The following is a 20,888-nucleotide window of genomic DNA, read 5'->3' as shown; positions in this document are numbered from 1 at the left end:
TGTGTGATAAAATTGATTCTGTCATCATTTCGATCAAAAAATGACATAGCGTTGGCAATTGCATCGTCCGGAATAGCCGCAACGTTGCTGCCTGGTGGAAGAACTGCTCATTCCGCTTTGAAATTGTCTCTGAATTTTCATTCTACAGAAACTCCCACGTGCAATATTTCCAAATCATCTGAGATGGGTAAAGTATTGCAGCAATGCAAACTTATTAATTTGGGACGAGTGCACAATGGCACACAAAAAATCGCTCGATGTTCCGGATCAATCGTTAAGAGATTTGCGAGGGAATTCGAAACCCTTTGGCAGCATATTAATATATCTCGCAGGATATTTCAGGCAAACATTACCTATAATACCTAGATCAACCTCTGTAGACGAAATGAATGCTTGCCTGAAAAATTCTAATTTATGGTCAAACGTAAAGACATTAAAATTAATTGCAAATATGCGTGTTCGATTGCAAAACGATGACTCTGGTCAAACATTTTCGGATCAATTGCTGGCAATTGGAAACGGAAAGCTCCCAGTAGACTCAATTTCAGGACGTATACAACTGCTTGCTGAATTCTTTAATTTGGTGACGTTCAAAAATGAATTGGTTGAAAAAGTATTTCCGAATATTCTAACCAATTATAAAAATCATAAATAGCTAAAAAAACAAGCGATTCTGGCAGCCAAGAATAAAGAAATCCACGAAATCAACAATATTGCTTTGACCAAGATTCAAGACCAGGCAGTCCTTTACAAGTCAGTTGACACAGTTCTGGAACCAAATGAGGCGGTTAATTATTCATCTGAATTTTTAAATTCCGTGGATCTTTCAGGGTTTCCACTACACGTGCTACAACTAAAAAAAGGCGTACCAATAATATTGTTACGAAATATCAACCCACCAAAGCTTTGCATTGGCACGCGACTTGCCGTAAAAGAAAAACAATGAAAAACGTAATAGAGGCAACAATCTTGACAGGGCCTTTTGAAGTTGAGGCTGTTCTTCTTCCTCGTATTCCCATGATTCCAACGGATCTGCCTTTTCAATTTAAATGATTGCAATTCCCAATTCGATTAGCATTTGCAATCACCATCAACAAAGCTCACGGGCAATCATTAAAAAATTTGGTATAGATCTTAATACAGATAGTTTTTCCCATGGACAATTGTACTTTGCATGTTCGAGGGTCGGTAAACCTAACAATCTATTTATATGCACTGACAATGGGACAGCGAAGAATGTTGTATATTAGCAGGTTTTTCGTAGTTAATTTGTATTGTATATGCACATCTATCTATCTATCCATCTATCTATATAAAAATAAGTTGTATGTATGCATGTTTGTTTGTTTGTAAAAAGAGCGTTTGCATATGACGTCATTATAAGTATATAAGGCTTTGTATATGCACAGACAATGGGACAGCCAAGAATGTTGTATATTTGCAAGTTTTACGTAGTTAAATATATATATATATATATATATATATATATATATATATATATATATATATATGTATATATATATATATATATATATATATATATATATATATATATATATATATATATATATATATATATATATATATATATATATATATATATATATATATATATATATATATATATATATATATATATATATATATATATATATATGTATATCTATATATATAAAAATAAGTTGTCTGTCTGTGGATGGATGGATGGATCAGGTGACGTCACCTGAAAAAACTGGATCAGGTGACGTCAAAACTGAAAAAACTAAAAAAAGGCAAAAACTACAAAAAAACTAAAAACTAATAAAAAAAATAAAAAAGCTAAAAAACTAAAAAAACTATAAAGGTAAAAACCAATAAAAAACTAAAAAAAAAACTGAAAAAACTAAAAAAAGGCAAAAACTACAAAAAAAAACTAAAAACTAATAAAAAAAGTAAAAAAGCTAAAAAAGAAAGTAGGGCTTTCCTTATATGTCTTTTCCTGATTGCACTGTTCCATATAGGAGCAGTATACAGAATAGTACTTCCAATAATACTTTTATAAAGCAATCCTAGGGCAGACGGTTTTAGACCCCAAGTTGATCTGGCAATACAAAGAAGGCGGCTGAAATATTGTTTAGCTGAATTTACACTGTAAGTAATACGAGGAGACCATAGTAGTTTTCTATCAAAAATAACCTCAAGTATTTGACATTATCCTGAATTTTTAATCATATTATCACTGAAGCATAGCTTAATAGGAGCGAATTTATGTTTGGAGTTAATATAGCTATATTCAAATCAAAGGTGAGTTTATTACTTGAAGCCTAATCAGTGAATCATTCGAAGACTTTGTTGCCAGTCTTTTCCATACTTGTAATCTTTGAGCCCCTTATAACAATAGTCGGGGCGCCAGATTCTGTATCTTGTTCCCACCCATGCCGGAAGGTAAAAAAAAATGCTGAGGACGGATCCTAGGGTAGTCGACAATGCTGAGAATGAGCATCGTAGGGCGCATGTTCACCGTTGGGGTGTTTCTGAGATATAGGCCAAAAACGCCAAATTTAGCCTATAACTAAGTGTGACGATTCAGGATTTTTTGCGAGTTATTGGGTTGAGGATCCGGCGTTATGTTATATCCATCGAAAGAAGAGATCTAGATCTATAAGAATACGATTTGTAAATTGAAAAATAAAACACTATTTTTTTCTCTATTTACTGCAGTTTCCAAATAAGTGCTGTAAAATTTGACATATATCTAAAAAAAAAGGCTAAAAACTCAAAATTTCTTGAAGGTAACAAACATTTTTTTTCATATTCGAAAGGAAATTTCACTCAATTCCGTACAATTTGTGCTACAAAATATAAACTATTTTTATTTTTAAAAGGTCTACGGTTTTTTTTTGTTTTTTTTTGTAGTGTCACTGAAATGATCACTAGTCTTATCGTGAAAAGTGACATAATAAATTTTCTTCAAAGGGTAGGAATACTTCAAACAACTTCCTAACTGTTTAAAATTTTTAACTTTTACTTAAAAATAAAATAGGTCTAAAAAAATGTTGACTAAAAAAGTGTTTTTTTTTTAGAATGGACGAATATGTTTTCTGGTGTACTAAGGCGTCTGCAATTACCTTTTTTGGGACCTGATTCGCCACTGATACGACTGAGCAATTTACTACATGAAAGAATTCTACTTCACAGATGGATTCAGTCGGCGCACTGGAGTTGTCTTACTCGGCCTGCCCATAAAATTGGGTAATAGTAACTGATTTTGATTGTAATTAAAAGTAAAAGGTATCAAATAAAACTTTCAAAAATATTCTTCATTTTCTTCTTCCGAGAATCAAGATGGGGCAGGGTCATACTCCCTGCATGCCCTCCTCGTTCCACGGCAGGGGCATAAGCTGCAGCATCCTTTCATTTTTCAGCAGCTACAGTCTTTCCTGCATCTTCCACTTTTGCATTTGCAGTAAGCTTCCAGGCTTGATACTTCTTTATAGCCTGAGACGACCCCATCTACTCCCCCTTCGGCCACCTTTCATTCATGGAGGAGTGGATCTGGAATGCTCGGCCGAGCCTGTACTGACGACAAGATTATCCATGTAGAGAATATGGCTCTTCATATGCAGGTGTCGTCAGAAGGTGGTTGTTTCTGGCAACAAATGTGAGCCCTTACATTGGCCGGTGAATTCAATCTGGCCTGTTTACCGTACATTTCAATGACCAAGGATTTTGATAGGTCGTAAACTTCTCTAAACACGTCGACTGAAAGCTTCCCTTCTGCATCCTTGATCCACTCCGTCACAGACACCATTTTTGGGGCAAAAGTTGGAGACGCCACGGTGTTTAAGAAAGAAGCTTTCCCGACGCCGAATTAATTGTGTCACACCCTGACAGACAGTGCACGAACGATAATATAATCTGCTCCCCTTTAGAAAAGTGGACTCCATCTGCCAGCTCGTGCACTGGGATAATGTAAATCGGGATCTTCAAGAAAAGTTCGCTCAGTCCTTCAGCTTGAAGCTCTTAAAAAAATGAACACAGGCTACTGCCACGTCTGTTTCGTTGGCATGCACAACGATGCTACAAGCGTAACGGCTAGCGTACTTGGCATGTGTAATAAGGCGTTAGTCAGCCTCCTTGTGGCTAGAGGACAAGCATTCCTCGTAGTCACAGTGTTTTGGTAAAGTTGGACTGCAGCCACGCTTTACCAGGGACACTTTAAATCTTTCCTTGGACCCACCTGAGAGAAAAAGTTTGAGTGCGTTCGGAAGCTGATCAACCATCTGCTCCAAGTTTTCACAAAAAATTTTGAGGAGCCGGCTTTTAGACGCTGAGCTTGCAAGCACGGCATCCCATTCTTCAATTGTGGTAAGAGCGGAAATCTGGAGGTTTTTTCCCTGTCCCTCGTCGGAATCTGCATTCTGATTTCAAGGAGATTGACTCTCCGGTGTCCGTGAGCTACCCAAACAGCCCGTCGTACCGAACTGCGACAATGTGGACTTCAGGAATACCCACTGGAAGATCATTCAGCAACGATAGAAGCAATCTTTCCGCGAAGGATTTGACTGTTTCCAACCTGGCAGGCCGATATGACCTTATCTTGGACATTAGTTCAATGATGTGTACTGTAGCAGATGTTGCTTCTTTGAATTTCAAAGTCACTGGCCAAGCTGCAAGTCCTCTTTTTTTTTTCTTAGCCAGTTCAACAGCACAGCTTTGTTCCCCGTCCTCATTTTCCAGCGAGAGGATGTCTTGGTTGATTGTTACGGAAGATGTTCAAAAATGGATGGAGGGAAAGGAAATATCTCTTTTGTGAGGATTTCTGCAACTGCTTTCTTCTTTTTTTTGCCGTAGCTCAACTGAGCAGTAATGATTCTCTTCAAGGCTATTTAGAGCTCAGGAGATCGGTTCTAGGGAAACCCTTCATTCTCTAAGTTTTTCTCTCTGAAGGGAAAGTTCGGAGTGCAACCTTTTTCACATCGTCATTCCTGTTGCACAGAAAGCCCTCAACCACCTCTTTTCCTATTGTGGCTAAGCAAGTAATATCAGAAACAACCTTCTCATCGTCCATAACTTCTGACATCATAGTAACCACTAGGTTGAAGTCCACTCTGCTTAATGGATTGCCACATGTAGTGAAAATGTCTCAAACTCTATCTCGCGAAAGTTGTATTCGCGTCGTCGTCGACTGATTGTCTTCGTGATGTTTTAATGTCTCTGTGGATACGTTGACTACTTGCAGGAAACCATTGCTGATGGCAGTGGAAATCGGTAAATTAAGAATCCAAACTTCAGTTTGTCTCTCATCCATTTGTTCTCCTATTATTCCGACCGTCGTCGTTGCATCCTTGTTCACTGTACATTCCAGTATCTGATAGGACCAGGTGGCTTTGACACAGGTGTGCGTTCTCTTCACTGAAAAGTACCCTTTCAAGAACTTCCTGTGTACATTACTTCGCTTGTCTGATAGGTACTGTATGAGACATCTTATGTACTGAGGATGGTCAGCCGCCGCCAAGTATGGCAACATCCGAGCAGTTGCTATTAAATGAAACTCCCTGTCACAGTCTCGTTCAGCATGAATGCATTGCATCGCTATTTCAAGTATTTCCAAGAACTCGCGCCAGAAAGCAAACGCGGGTGACGCATTTCACAGGGTGTCGAAGGCATTCATTATGGGAGCCAAAGTGATTAAGGCATCGTTTGCCTCCTCAAGTGCAGTTCGCGCGTTAGCACCGTTTGCCAATGAAGTCTTGAATAATTCAATGGTACTATCCAGCGGGTCCAGACGGGATAAGTCTTCTTGTGCTTCAGAGTAATACCCTTCCAAGGACTCCCAGTAGAGCGCTAGCAAGACATCGTACAGTATGCAGTAGGTATTGATAGCTTGGTAGTGGCCTTTCCGTTGAAATACCTTTTCGCAAGTACCGGGAAGCAGCAGCTTTCCCTGCACTATAATCTCTTTGAGGCCGGAGCTGTCCATTATCTTGCCAACTGCCTTGAAATAGTTAAGCAGGAGGTAGAAGCCTTCCATCCGTAGGGTTACGTTTTTGAAGTCATCCGCGTATTTAGTTTTCACTCCCTGTGCTAGCTAATAAATAAAGAGATATCGCGTGACCACCGTATTGTCACTTCCGACAGCTTTACTTATAATTACTTTCATTAAGTCTCTTACTTCTGCAAGAAAAATTTTACACTCCTTTTGCCAGCCAACTTTACACCACCAAAAGTGCTTTTAAAAATTCTATTTCTTTCAATTTTTTTTTTATTTTCCAAATTTATGTCATATTCTTCATTATTATCCACCAGCAAATCAGTATGTGCGTCAGAATCACATGTTGAATCAACCTAAAGTAACTGTTTTTTTTTTATCTTGGCCTACCTGACTCACTTTTCTTTTTCATCTTCTGCTTATCTATTGCTTTTGCTTAGCTTATCAAGCAACTTCCCGCTACGTAGCAGGCTACTAAACAAAATTCTTATTATCGGGTACACTCGCTAAAAAAGTTGCAGACCCCCCAGATGCAATAATTTAAAACTTTTTTCTTAGCTCAATGTGTTCGGAAATAAGGGCTTTCTTTTTTAATATAAAAAAATACTTTATCTTGAAAAAAATTTGAGTTTTTAGCTTTTCTGTCAGAAATTTGTTAACAAAATCTGATTTTTTTTAAAACTGCAGTAAAAAGTGTACTATTTTTTTTTTTCAAACAAAAATTATATTCGTGTAGCCCCAAGTCTCTTCTTTCTATTGATGTGAAAGTACGATAGATTTGACGAATCCTATCTGTAAAAAAAATTAGAATCGTCGAACCCCATTATAGGCCAAATTTGGTATTTTTGTGCCTATATCTCAGAAACGCCCAAACGGTAAATATGCGCCCTAAGATATTCGTTTTTAGTATGGTCAACCACCATGGAATCCACCCTTAACATTTTTGTACCTTTCGGCATGGGTACTAATCGAAATAAGCGAGATACAGAATCTGGCGCTCTGACTACAACGCACAGATCGTCTGCGTAAGCTTGAACTTTGCAATTAATGTAGTTAACTCGACCAAATCATTTATGTTTATAAGACAAAAGGAATGGAGACAATTTGCCACCTTGGGGGCATGAATTTTCTAATTTGAGAGGGGCTCATCTTCAAAGCAGACAAATCTATCACTTAACTACGTATTAGTTTAATAATACCAGCAGGGCATTTTTTATCAATCAACTTTTTTATTATACCCATACGCCAAGCATTATCAAACGTACCTTTAATATGAAAAATAAACATAATGTGAACAAATTTCACTTTTTATTATTTTCCACAATTTATAATATATTATATATCACATCTATTGTTCATTTATTCTTTACAAAGCAAAATTGTGCATCGGAGATCCATTTGTTAGTGTAACTTAAGGAATCAATTTTATTAGAAATTAGTCGTTCAAAAATTTTCCCAACATTGGAAAACAAGCTAATAGGTCTATAGGAAGAAGCAAAACTATCTCCATTTTTGTTTTTTTCTTTCCTTTGGGAAATATGGCAGCTTCAGACAAGCTTTCAGACATAATAGATGATAACACCTTGATATTTTTTAAAACTAAATTTAGGGTCCTGACTGGGCCAGCTGCTTTCATTGAGCTTGTATTCCTTATAGTTTCTTGTAGTTCGTCTGGACTAACTTCATTTACAACGTTCCCACTAATATTTAATACGTTTTAAACTTCTTGTCTAATATCACGATGATATTCCTTGTCACAGGATTTTTCGTCACGAAGAAAACATTAAGAGATAAGTTCTTCTCCTGCTTCAATCATTGAAGTAGTGTATGTTCTGTCATCTGTTCCCAGATGACATTGTATCCCAGGGATCAGAGCTGTCTTTGCTTGATAAAAAAAATTTCAGTCATCTGATTGGGCTTTTAAGATTGTAGATTTTTATTTGTTTTCTTTAGTAGTTATACATTATTTACACTGTCATTCGATGGATACGGTCTACTTGATCGTTGATGGTGGTGGTATTCTCTTCTAAGACGACTTAGCTCCTGAGTTCAACGCCTAACATATCCTTTGGCAATAGCAGAGTAAACAGGAGTAGATTCAGACGTAGCTTTGAGGATTTAATCTGTCATAGATTTTATATTTTTGTCTAATTGTGGCTGAGATGACAGGGTCATAACGTAAGCATCATCAACACCATCCGAAAGAATAACACTGAAAGCCCTCTAGTTGGTTTTGTTAAAATTAATACTAGAATCAGTGATAGGAACATTTATAGTAGGGCTAAGCGACAACTTAAAAGGAATATATTTATGGTCTCTTAGAGAAGGGTAATGCTCAAGACTGTGCCAATTTTCCAAATATCTGATAGGCCTTAAACTTGTTAGAGTCAAATCAGGACTGGAGATCCTTCATAAGTGAGTGAATCCACGTTGTTTAGTACTATTACAGAGCTAATTGAGGAGAAATCCTCCAGTTCTTTACATTTTGCGTCAGTAGGAGCGTTAGATAGCCAAAGCGGGCTCTTTGTATTAAAGTCACCACCGATGACAATTAGGTCCAAAGGCACTATTTTTGTATAAATAATGATGTAGAACATAATAGGAAGTGCAATTGAACCCTATTTTTGTGTGTGTTTTTTTTTTAACGAGGATAGATTAATTAAAAAAATTATCTGCTCAGAGTAAAGAACAAAGTTGGAACTTAAAAAGAGCAATAGTTTTAAAGTTACTTCATAATTTATTCTTAAAATTATCGGGGGAAAACTGCCCCGTTTACCCCCTCTCCTCCCCTCTTACCGGTACCCATTAACATATAACTTTTGTATCAATTGATCTTCTTCTTTAAGTGTTCTCTGAAAGATGCAACTTAATACCTCAATCCATTTTTTAAGATGTACTTTTTTTTACCATATGCGTAAACACAATGTGTTTTGATTTGGCTCCAATTCATTCTTAAATTTCTGTCAAACTTTCACCCTCATACGAGTACCTTTAATTGTACTATCATCATAGTATTAGCGTTAGTAGTAAGAGCAGTAGTATCAGTAATAGTTTGTTGTAATTAGTAGTAGTAACAGCAGTAGTAGTAGTATTAATAGCCATAGTAGCAGGTTGGTCATAGTAGCCTTTTGGTCAATTGGAAATCCCAATCATGATGCCCCTGAAATTTCTTTTTGATACGATAAGTTGTTACAAAAATATTGCTGATAAGCCCGGATCAGCAATCTGTAATCACAGATGTATCACAATCACAGATAGTATGTTTTAATTTAGGTCAAATATCCCCTCAACATTTCTTGAGATGTTTATTTCAATATTCTCAGCCTTAGTAGTACTCTCTACAAAAAATTTAGTTTGAGTGAAAGGATGGTAAGTTGTAGCAGTAGTTGTAACAGCAGTAGAAGCAGTGATAGCTGTAATAGTAGTAGCGTGCAAATATAAGCTTTTTGGTAAATTTTTCATCTCGCTTATCATTTTCTGAAGTTTCAAATTAATATGCTCAGTCATTCCTGAGTTACTCCCCTTTGACAACCCATATGCAGATAACATGTTTTGCTTTAGTTCAAAACTCCCCTTAAAAATGCCTTAAAGACTCACCTTAATTTAATGCCCTTCATATTTTAGGAAAGTAGAAGTCAAACATAAATATCTTTTCTCGATAATACATACTATATATGAACAATGAAAAAACTGCCTAAATTAAAGCCCTTGCCCTAAGGCACCTGGTGAGGGGTTGACTTTCCCTTACGAATAATTACTGAAACTTTCAACAGTACTAAAACAATCAATGTCTCAAACTTTATTTGAATGTTTGTTTTGAGAAATGTTGGGCTTGGGGTGGGGACTGATTGCTCTCAAATCACTTTGACTCTTAAATAGGACACCATAATTTCACATTTCAAATCAAATAAGCCCCATCTGAAGTTTATTCAACCAACCATTCCATTAAAACCTTAAATGACCCCAAGATATAACTTACAGCCTTTGCTCCAGGGCTTTGGTGGGAGTGTCAACCCCGAAGGCATTGGCATATCTTTTTTAGACTATTTTGAACAAAATGGCTATCTCACAATTGTAATCAGATGCGTTTGGTGAAAATTAGGGTAGTCGGGGAGGGAGAGCAGTTTAGTTGATCATTTTTGATTCTTAAAAGGAAACTCGTATTTCCAAGTTTCAACCAAGTTAACCACCACTAAAGTCTATACTACCATCTCTTCCATAAAAACCATAAACGCCCCTTGGGCATAACTGAAATCCTTGCCCCCAAGCTCTGGTAGTTCGTATCAACCTCAAAAGTCTTTCTATATGATATTTGGACTACTTTGAATATAAAGACTATCTCAAAATTTCTATTTGATACATTTTGTCAAAATATGACGTATGAAGGGATAGCTGCCGTCCGATCACTTTGACTCTTAGGAATGGTACTAGAACTTCTGATTACCAATCCAAAAAGCCCCCTCCGAAGTATATACGACCACCTTTTTAAAAAAAATCTTATATACCCCCAGGATATAACGTACATCCCTTGCCCTGAGGGTATGGATGGGATTGTCATGCTCAAAGACATGATTTCGAGACTTTTCAACTAGGTTGAAAAAAATGACCATCTCAAAACTTTGATTCGATGTATTTCGGTTAATGATGAGCTTGGTGGGGGATATTTGCCCTTCGATCCCTTTCAACTATTAAAAAGGGCACTAGCCCTCTCAATTTCTAATTGAATGAGCCCTTTTTGAAGTTTATATGACATCTCCTTCAAAACGAAGCGCCCTGGTAAAAAAAAAGATAAATAAAGATAATAATAACAATAATACACTGTACTAGCATTGTTTTTTACTTAGGCAGCGTCTATGCGCTGCCTCTGATAATAGCTAATACATCCCTAATCCAGCCTGGACAGAAATTAAACCTGAAATAATCTGGATCCAAAGATGGCCCTTATTCTATTAATGTGGAAAATACTGAGTCCTAAAATGCCCCTATTCAAGGAAATAATAAATGTTGGTTATTTTCTCTGACAATAAGATTATTGTCCATGGTCATTGTCCATCAGTCCATGGAATAAAAATCTTATTCCCATTTGCTGTTTGGGGCTTTTTTTCCTTAGGCTGGATTTCAATTTTGTTTTTCAAGATCTGTGTTCGGCTCTTCATTTTTCTTTTTTTACCACAAGAACATAAAAATTGAGAAATAAAATCAAAAGTAGTTTCTTTTGATTTCCTAGGAGATAACCAGCTTTTTTTAAGGTTTAAAAATTTTATTAGAAAGTAGACAGAGACTTGGAAATACGAAGATCTCACTAAGTCAGGCTTGAAGTGTGTCTTTGGTCACCAGCTTTTTCAAACCTCATAATGAGGCTTTTTCATTACCTCGAGAAACACCAATAAAGGACAAATCAAATGCATAGTGGATTCAACTATTTAAAATTTTCTAATATGGATTTCAAACTTATGGCTTTTAAAAGTCTGGAATAAGAAAATCATACCTTCTGCCACCACCACTAGGAACTTTTCGGTGATGAGTTGAGTGGTAGTTATCATCACAGCTGTCGTAACTGTCATGACCACGACCTCCATAGCCCTCATGGTCACCACGACTTATTCTTCGACCACCGACTTCTCTGTCAGAGCTACCACAGCCATTACTAAACAAAAAGAATATTCATAATTCAAGACGAAGGGTGTAATAGTGAATTTTTCTCAGCATCAGAGGAAACTAATAAAAACATTTCAGTAAAAATAGATAAGGGATCTGAAATATTTAAACATTTAAAAAAAGCTTACAAGAAGCTAGTTTGGAAGACAGAAAATGCACAATATCTCTTCTCAATTATTAAGGATAGTGCTATCTATTCAAGCTACATAAAGCATAAATAATATCCATCCTACATCTGCTGGGATTCAGACGTAGCTTTGAGGATTTAATTTGTCATAGATTTTATATTTTTGTCTAATTGTGGCTGAGATGACAGGGTCATAACGTAAGCATCATCAACACCATCCGAAAGAATAGCACTGAAAGCCCTCTAGTTGGTTTTGTTAAAATTAATACTAGAATCAGTGATAGGAACATTTACAGTAGGGCTAAGCGACAACTTAAAAGGAATATATTTATGGTCTCATAGAGAAGGGTAATGCTCAAGAGTGTGCCAATTTTTCAAATATCTGATAGGCCTTAAACTTGTTAGAGTCAAATGAGGACTGGAGATCCTTCAGAAGTGAGTGAATCCACGTTGTTTAGTACTATTACAGAGCTAATTGAGGTGAAATCATCCAGTTCTTTACATTTTGCGTCAGTAGGAGCGTTAGATAGCTAAAGCGGGCTCTTTGTATTAAAGTCACCACCGATGACAATTAGGTCCAAAGGCACTATTTTTGTATAAATATTGATCTAGAACATAATAGGAAGTGCAATTGAACCCTATTTTTGTGTGTGTTTTTTTAACGAGGATAGATTAATTAAAAAAAATTATCTGCTCAGAGTAAAGAACAAAGTTGGAACTTAAAAAGAGCAATAGTTTTAAAGTTACTTCATAACTTCTTCTTAAAATTATCGGGGGAAAACTGCCCCGTTACCCCCCTCTCCTCCCCTCTTACCGGTACCCATTAATATATAACTTTTGTATCAATTGATCTTCTTCTTTAAGTGTTCTCTGAAAGATGCAACTTAATACCTCAATCCATTTTTAAAATGTACTTTTTTTTACCATATGCGTAAACACAATGTGTTTTGATTTGGCTCCACACTTTGACTCTTAAATAGGACACCATAATTTCACATTTCAAATCAAATAAGCCCCATCTGAAGTTTATTCGACCAACCATTCCATTAAAACCTTAAATGACCCCAGGATATAACTTACAGGCTTTGCTCCAGGGTTTTGGTGGGAGTGTCAACCCCGAAGGCATTGGCATATCTTTTTTAGACTATTTTGAACAAAATGGCTATCTCACAATTGTAATCAGATGCGTTTGGTGGAAATTAGGGTAGTCGGGGAGGGAGAGGAGTTTAGTTGATCATTTTTGATTCTAAAAAAGGAAACTCGCATTTCCAAGTTTCAACCAAGTTAACCACCACTCAAATCTATACTACCATCTCTTCCATAAAAACCTTAAACGCCCCTTGGGCATAACTGATATCCTTGCCCCCAAGCTCTGGCAGTTCGTATCAACCTTAAAAGTCTTTTTATATGATATTTTGACTACTTTGAATATAAAGGCTATCTCAAAATTTCTATTTGATACATTTTGTGAAAATATGACGTATGAGGGGATAGCTGCCGTCTGATCACTTTGACTCTTAGGAATGGCACTAGAACTTCTGATTACTAATCCAAAAAGCTCCTTCCGAAATATATACGACTACCTTTTCAAAAAAATTTTATATACCCCCAGGATATAACGTACATCCCTTGCCCTGAGAGCTGTGGAAGGGATTTTCATGCTCAAAGACATGATTTCGAGACTTTTGAACTAGGTTGAACAAAATGACTATCTCAAAACTTTGATTCGATGTATTTCGGTTAATGATGAGCTTGGGGGGGGGGGTTATTTGCCCTTCGATCACTTTCAACTATTAAAAAGGGCACTAGCCCTCTCAATTTCTAATTGAGTGAGCCCTTTTTGAAGTTTATACGACATCTCCTTCAAAACAAAGTGCCCTGGTAAAAAAAAGATAAATAAAGATAATAATAACAATAATACAATGTTCTAGCATTGTTTTTTTACTGAGGCAGTGTCTATGCGCTGCCTCTGATAATAGCTAATACATCCCTAATCCAGCCTGGACAGAAATTAAACCTGAAATAATCTGGATCCAAAGATGGCCCTTATTCTATTAATGTGGAAAATACTGAGTCCTAAAATGCCCCTATTCAAGGAAATAAAAAATGCTGGTTATTTTCTCTGACAATAAGATTAATTTCATTGTCCATGGTCATTGTCCATCAGTCCATGGAATAAAAATCTTATTCCCATTTGCTGTTTGGGTTTTTTTCCTTAGGCTGGATTTCAATTTTGTTTTTCAAGATCTGTGTTCGGCTCTTCACTTTTCTTTTTTTACCACGAGAACATAAAATTGAGAAATAAAATCAAAAGTAGTTTCTTTTGATTTCCTAGGAGATAACCAGCTTTTTTTAAGGTTTAAAAATTTTATTAGAAAGTAGATAGAGACTTGGAAATACGAAGATCTCACTAAGTCAGGCTTGAAGTGTGTCTTTGGTCACCAGCTTTTTCAAACCTCATAATGAGGCTTTTTCATTACCTCGAGAAACACCAATAAAGGAAAAATCAAATGCATAGTGGATTCAACTACTTAAAATTTTCTAATATGGACTTCAAACTTATGGCTTTTAAAAGTCTAGAATAAAACAATCATACCTTCTTCCACCACCGCTATGAACTTTTCGGTGATCAGTTGAGTGGCAGTTATCATCACAGCTGTCGTCACTGTCATGACCATCATGACCACGACCTCCATAGCCCTTATGGTCACCACGACTTATTCTTCGACCACCACCTTCTCTGTCAGAGCCACCACAGCCATTACTAAACAAAAAGAATATTCATAAGGGTAAATCTAAAGCTGTTTGTATTTACAAATACGACCAATAGTTTTATTATAACATTACTGTTATTCAAGCTATAGTAAAATCGGCGTTATATTTTCACACATATATTCGGTCTCCAACTTCGTAAGATCTGAATTTTACCTTAGGAAAAAAGGATCTCTAGTCTAAAAAAGTGTGTTTATGAGACAGACCTCAATATAGTTTGCATTCAATGATATAGTCACTCGCCTTTAAGATTTGAAGTCTGTATATAATGCCAAGAAATCCTCTAGTAGAATGTATGCCAGACAATAGAAGCTCTTTAAGACTGCAGCTCAAAACTTTTCGAAGGATAAATTTAATACCGATTAAGTGTAGCTAGCCTTAACAATAATATAACAATTAATAATTTATTATAATATATATTATAATATTATATTATATATTATATTATATATTATATTATATTATTTTATTATATTATATATTATAATATATATTATAATATTTATAATATAACAATTAATAATATAACAATATAATAATTTAACAATAATAGCTTTTTCAAGCTGTTGGATCAAAGGCACTAACAAGATATTAAGCCAATACAACGATCGTAAGAAAGGCCACCTGACAGTTATTTATCAGCGGAGGCTATTAGAGCCAAAACAGTCTTTGATCAGCATATTTGTATAATTTAGCCAAAGCAAATATATGCTAATTACCCATTACTTTCTATGTTTAATACCTATTTAAACAAGAGCTAAGAGCTCATATAGCACTTTTGACGAGGCCAGAAGAGCCAAGAGCCAAGAGCTCATATGGTATGAGCTCTAGCAAAATTTAAGAATAAGTAGATTGATTTAAAATGAAAATCAGAGGCTTAATGGTGGTCGGGATTTAAATAAGGGCTCTGAGTCGCGGTGTCCTTCTAAGTATCAAAACTCATTAAGATCCGATCACCCACTCGTAAATTATAAATATCTCAATTTTTCTAATTTTTCCTTTCCCTTCAGGCCTCCAGATCGTTGAATCAGGGAAACTATTGTATCAAGTCAAATTGCGCAACTCCCTGACACGCCTACCAATTTTCATCGTCCTAGCACGTCCAGAAGCACCAAACTCGCCCCAAGCACTGAACCCCACCCTTTAACTCCCCCAAAGAGAGCGGATCCAGTAAAGTTACGTCATTACGTATCTACGACATTTGATTATTCTACCCACCAAGTTTCTTCCTGATCTCACCACTCTAAGCATTTTCAAAGATTTCCGGTTTCCCCCTCAAACCGCCCTCCCCAAATATAAACAGATGTGGTCAGGATTGGAGATAAGAGCTCTGAGACATGTGTTCCTTCTAAATATCAAATTTTATTAAGATCCGGTTACCCGTTCTTAAGTTAAAAATCCCTCAATTTATCTAATTTTTAAAAATTTACAACCCCCCCCTGCTCCACCAAAGAGAAGAGATCCATTCCAATTATGTCAAGCACGTATCTATAATTCGTGCTTATTCTTCCCATCAAGTTTCATCCCAGTTCCTCCACTCTAAGCGTTTCTAAGATTTCTGTTTCCCTCCTCCAGCCCACTGTCTCCGGATCCGATTCGAATTGAAAATAGAGCATCTGAGACATAAGATTCTTCTATATATCAAGTTCCACTAAGATCTAATCACTCATTCATAAGATAAAGATACCTCAATTTTCACGTTTTCCAAGAATTCTGGCTTCCCCTTCCAACTCCCCCCATTGTTACCGGATCTGATTGGGATTTAAAATAAAGAGCTCTTAAGCACAAGACCCTTCTAAATATCAAATTTCATTAAGATCTGACCACCCGTTCGTAAGTTAAAAATATCTCACTTTTTTTTAATTTTACCAAATTACTCCCCCCTCCCAACTCCACCTAAGAGAGCAGATACGGTCTGATCATGTCAGTCACATATCTTGGACATGTTTTTATACTTCCCACCAAGTTTCATCCTGATCTCTCCGATTTAAGTGTTTTCCAAGATTTCTGCCCCCCCCCTAACTAGCCCTCAACCACCTCTTTTCCCATTGTGGCTAAGCAAGTAATATCAGAAACAACCTTCTCATCGTCCATAACTTCTGACATTATAGTAACCACTAGATTGAAGTCCACTCTGCTTAATGGATTGCCACATGTAGTGAAAATGTCTCAAACTCTATCTCGCGAAAGTTGTATTCGCGTCGTCGTCGACTGATTGTCTTCGTGATGTTTTAATGTCTCTGTGGATACGTTGACTACTTGCAGGAAACCATTGCTGATGGCAGTGGAAATCGGTAAATTAAGAATCCAAACTTCAGTTTGTCTCTCATCCATTTGTTCTCCTATTATTCCGACCGTCGTCTTTGCATCCTTGTTCACTGTACATTCCAGTATCTGATAGGACCAGGTGGATTTGACACAGGTGTGCGTTCTCTTCACTGAAAAGTACCCTTTCAAGAACTTCCTGTGTGCATTACTTCGCTTGTCTGATAGGTACTGTATGAGACATCTTATGTACTGAGGATGGTCAGCCGCCGCCAAGTATGGCAACATCCGAGCAGTTGCTATTAAATGAAACTCCCTGTCACAGTCTCGTTCAGCATGAATGCATTGCATCGCTATTTCAAGTATTTCCAAGAACTCGCGCCAGAAAGCAAACGCGGGCGACGCATTTCACTGGGTGTCGAAGGCATTCATTATGGGAGCCAAAGTGATTAAGGCATCGTTTGCCTCCTCAAGTGCAGTTCGCGCGTTAGCACCGTTTGCCAATGAAGTCTTGAATAATTCAATGGTACTATCCAGCGGGTCCTGACGGGATAAGTCTTCTTGTGCTTCAGAGTAATACCCTTCCAAGGACTCCCAGTAGAGCGCTAGCAAGACATCGTACAGTATGCAGTAGGTATTGATAGCTTGTTAGTGACCTTTCCGTTGAAATAACTTTTCGCAAGTACCGGGAAGCAGCAGCTTTCCCTGCACTATAATTTCTTTGAGGCCGGAGCTGTCCATTATCTTGCCAACTGCCTTGAAATAGTTAAGCAGGAGGTAGAAGCCTTCCATCCGTAGGGTTACGTTTTTGAAGTCATCCGCGTATTTAGTTTTCACTCCCTGTGCTAGCTAATAAATAAAGAGATATCGCGTGACCACCGCATTGTCACTTCCGACAGCTTTACTTATAATTACTTTCATTAAGTCTCTTACTTCTGCAAGAAAAATTTTACACTCCTTTTGCCAGCCAACTTTACACCACCAAAAGTGCTTTTAAAAATTCTATTTCTTTCAATTTTTTTTTTTTGATCTTCCAAATTTATGTCATATTCTTCATTATTATCCACCAGCAAATCAGTATGTGCGTCAGAATCACATGTTGAATCAACCTAAAGTCACTGTTTTTTTTTATCTTGGCCTACCTGACTCACTTTTCTTTTTCATCTTCTGCTTATCTATTGCTTTTGCTTAGCTTATCAAGCAACTTCCCGCTACGTAGCAGGCTACTAAACAAAATTCTTATTATCAGGTACACTCGCTAAAAAAGTTGCAGACCCCCCAGATGCAATAATTTAAAACTTTTTTCTTAGCTCAATGTGTTCGGAAATAAGGGCTTTCTTTTTTAATATAAAAAAAATACTTTATCTTGAAAAAAATTTGAGTTTTTAGCTTTTCTGTTAGAAATTTGTTAACAAAATCTGATTTTTTTAAAAACTGCAGTAAAAAGTGTACTATTTTTTTTCAAACAAAAATTATATTCGTGTAGCCCCAATTCTCTTCTTTCTATTGATGTGAAAGTACGATGGATTTGACGAATCCTATCTGTAAAAAAAATTAGAATCGTCGAACCCCATTATAGGCCAAATTTGGTATTTTTGTGCCTATATCTCAGAAACGCCCAAACGGTAAATATGCGCCCTAAGATATTCGTTTTTAGCATGGTCAACCACCATGGAATCCACCCTTAACATTTTTGTACCTTTCGGCATGGGTACTAATCGAAATAAGCGAGATACAGAATCTGGCGCTCTGACTACAACGCACAGATCGTCTGCGTAAGCTTGAACTTTGCAATTAATGTAGTTAACTCGACCAAAACATTTATGTTTATAAGACAAAAGGAATGGGGACAATTTGCCACTTTGGGGGCATGAATTTTCTAATTTGAGAGGGGCTCATCTTCGAAGCAGACAAATCTATCACTTAACTACGTATTACTTTAATAATACCAGCAGGGCATTTTTTATCAATCAACTTTTTTATTATACCCATACGCCAAGCATTATCAAACGTACCTTTAATATAAAAAATAAACATAATGTGAACAAATTTCACTTTTTATTATTTTCCACAATTTATAATATATTATATATCACATCTATTGTTCATTTATTCTTTACAAAGCAAAATTGTGCATCGGAGATCCATTTGTTAGTGTAACTTAAGGAATCAATTTTATTAGAAATTAGTCGTTCAAAAATTTTCCCAACATTGGAAAACAAGCTAATAGGTCTATAGGAAGAAGCAAAACTATCTCCATTTTTGTTTTTTTCTTTCCTTTGGGAAATATAGCAGCTTCAGACAAGCTTTCAGACATAATAGATGATAACACCTTGATATTTTTTAAAACTAAATTTAGGGTCCTGACTGGGCCAGCTGCTTTCATTGAGCTTGTATTCCTTATAGTTTCTTGTAGTTCGTCTGGACTAACTTCATTTACAACGTTTCCACTAATATTTAATACGTTTTAAACTTTTTGTCTAATATCACGATGATATTCCTTGTCACAGGATTTTTCGTCACGAAGAAAACATTAAGAGACAAGTTCTTCTCCTGCTTCAATCATTGAAGTAGTGTATGTTCTGTCATCTGTTCCCAGATGACATTGTATCCCAGGGATCAGAGCTGTCTTTGCTTGATGAAAAAAAATTTCAGTCATCTGATTTGGCTTTTAAGATTGTAGATTTTTATTTGTTTCCTTTAGTAGTTTTACATTATTTACACTGTCATTCGATGGATCCTGTCTACTTGATCGTTGATGGTGGTGGTATTCTCTTCTAAGAAGATTTAGCTCCTGAGTTCAACGCCTTACATATCCTTTGGCATTAGCAGAGTAAACAGGAGTAGATACAGACGTAGCTTTGAGGATTTAATTTGTCATAGATTTTATATTTTGGTCTATTTGTGGCTGAGGTGACAGGGTCATAACGTAAGCATCATCAACACCATCCAAAAGAATAGCACTGAAAGCCCTCTAGTTGGTTTTGTTAAAATTAATACTAGAATCAGTGATAGGAACATTTACAGTAGGACTAAGCGACAACTTAAAAGTAATATATTTATGGTCTCATAGAGAAGGGTAATGCTCAAGAGTGTGCCAATTTTCCAAATATCTGATAGGCCTTACACTTGTTAGAGTCAAATCAAGACTGGAGATCCTTCATAAGTGAGTAAATCCACGTTGTTTAGTACTATTACAGAGCAAATTGAGGTGAAATCCTCCAGTTCTTTACATTTTGCGTCAGTAGGAGCGTTAGATAGCCAAAGCGGGCTCTTTGTATTAAAGTCACCACCGAAGACAATAAGGTCCAAAGGCACTATTTTTGTATAAATATTGATGTAGAACATATTAGGAAGTGCAATTGAACCCTTTTTTGTGTTTTTTTTAAACGAGGATAGATTAATTAAAAAAAAATTATCTGCTCAGAATAAAGAACAAAGTTGGAACATAAAAAGAGCAATAGTTTTAAAGTTACTTCGTAAGTTCTTCTTGAAATTATCGGGGGAAAACTGCCCCGTTGCCCCCCTCTCCTCCCCTCTTATCGGTACTCATACATATATAATTTTTTTTTCAATTTATCTTCTCCTTTATGTGTCCTCTGAAAGATGCAACTTAATACCTCAATCCATTTTTAAGATGTACTTTTTTGACCATCTGCGTAAACATAATGTGTTTTGATTTAGCTCCAATTCATTCTTAAATTTCTGTCAAACTTTCACCCTCATACGAGTAGCTTTAATTGTACTATCATCATAGTATTAGCGTTAGTAGTAGGAGCAGTAGTATCAGTAATAGTTTATTGGAATTAGTAGTAGTAACAGCAGTAGTAGTAGTATTAATAACCATAGTAGCAGGTTTGTCATAGTAACCTTTTGGTCAATTGGAAATCCCAATCATGATGCCCTTGAAATTTCTTTTTGATACGATAAGTTGTTACAAAAATATTGCTGATAAGCCCGGATCAGCAATCTGTAATCAGAGAAGTATCACAATCACAGATAGTATGCTTTAATTTAGTTCAAATATCCCCTCATCGCTTCTTGAGACGTTTATTTCAATATTTTCAGCCTTAGTAGTACTCTTTACAAAAGATT

General features: G+C 36.3%; 1 protein-coding gene across 1 annotated transcript in view; it reads right to left on the bottom strand.

Annotated features, from left to right (window-relative positions):
• The window catches only part of LOC136027938 (uncharacterized), a gene marked incomplete in the record, with an annotated part of 271,934 nt that overhangs the window by 228,694 nt on the left and 22,352 nt on the right, over nucleotides 1-20,888 (bottom strand). Inside the window, 2 exon segments of the mRNA XM_065705408.1 lie at nucleotides 11,460-11,618; nucleotides 14,353-14,520. Of these exon segments, the coding sequence (XP_065561480.1) occupies nucleotides 11,460-11,618; nucleotides 14,353-14,520 (327 nt within the window).

This window comes from Artemia franciscana, chromosome 6, assembly GCF_032884065.1.
Source record: "Artemia franciscana chromosome 6, ASM3288406v1, whole genome shotgun sequence".
In the NCBI taxonomy this organism is placed as follows: Eukaryota; Metazoa; Arthropoda; class Branchiopoda; order Anostraca; family Artemiidae; genus Artemia; species Artemia franciscana.
This window is presented reverse-complemented; position numbering and strand designations above follow the sequence as displayed.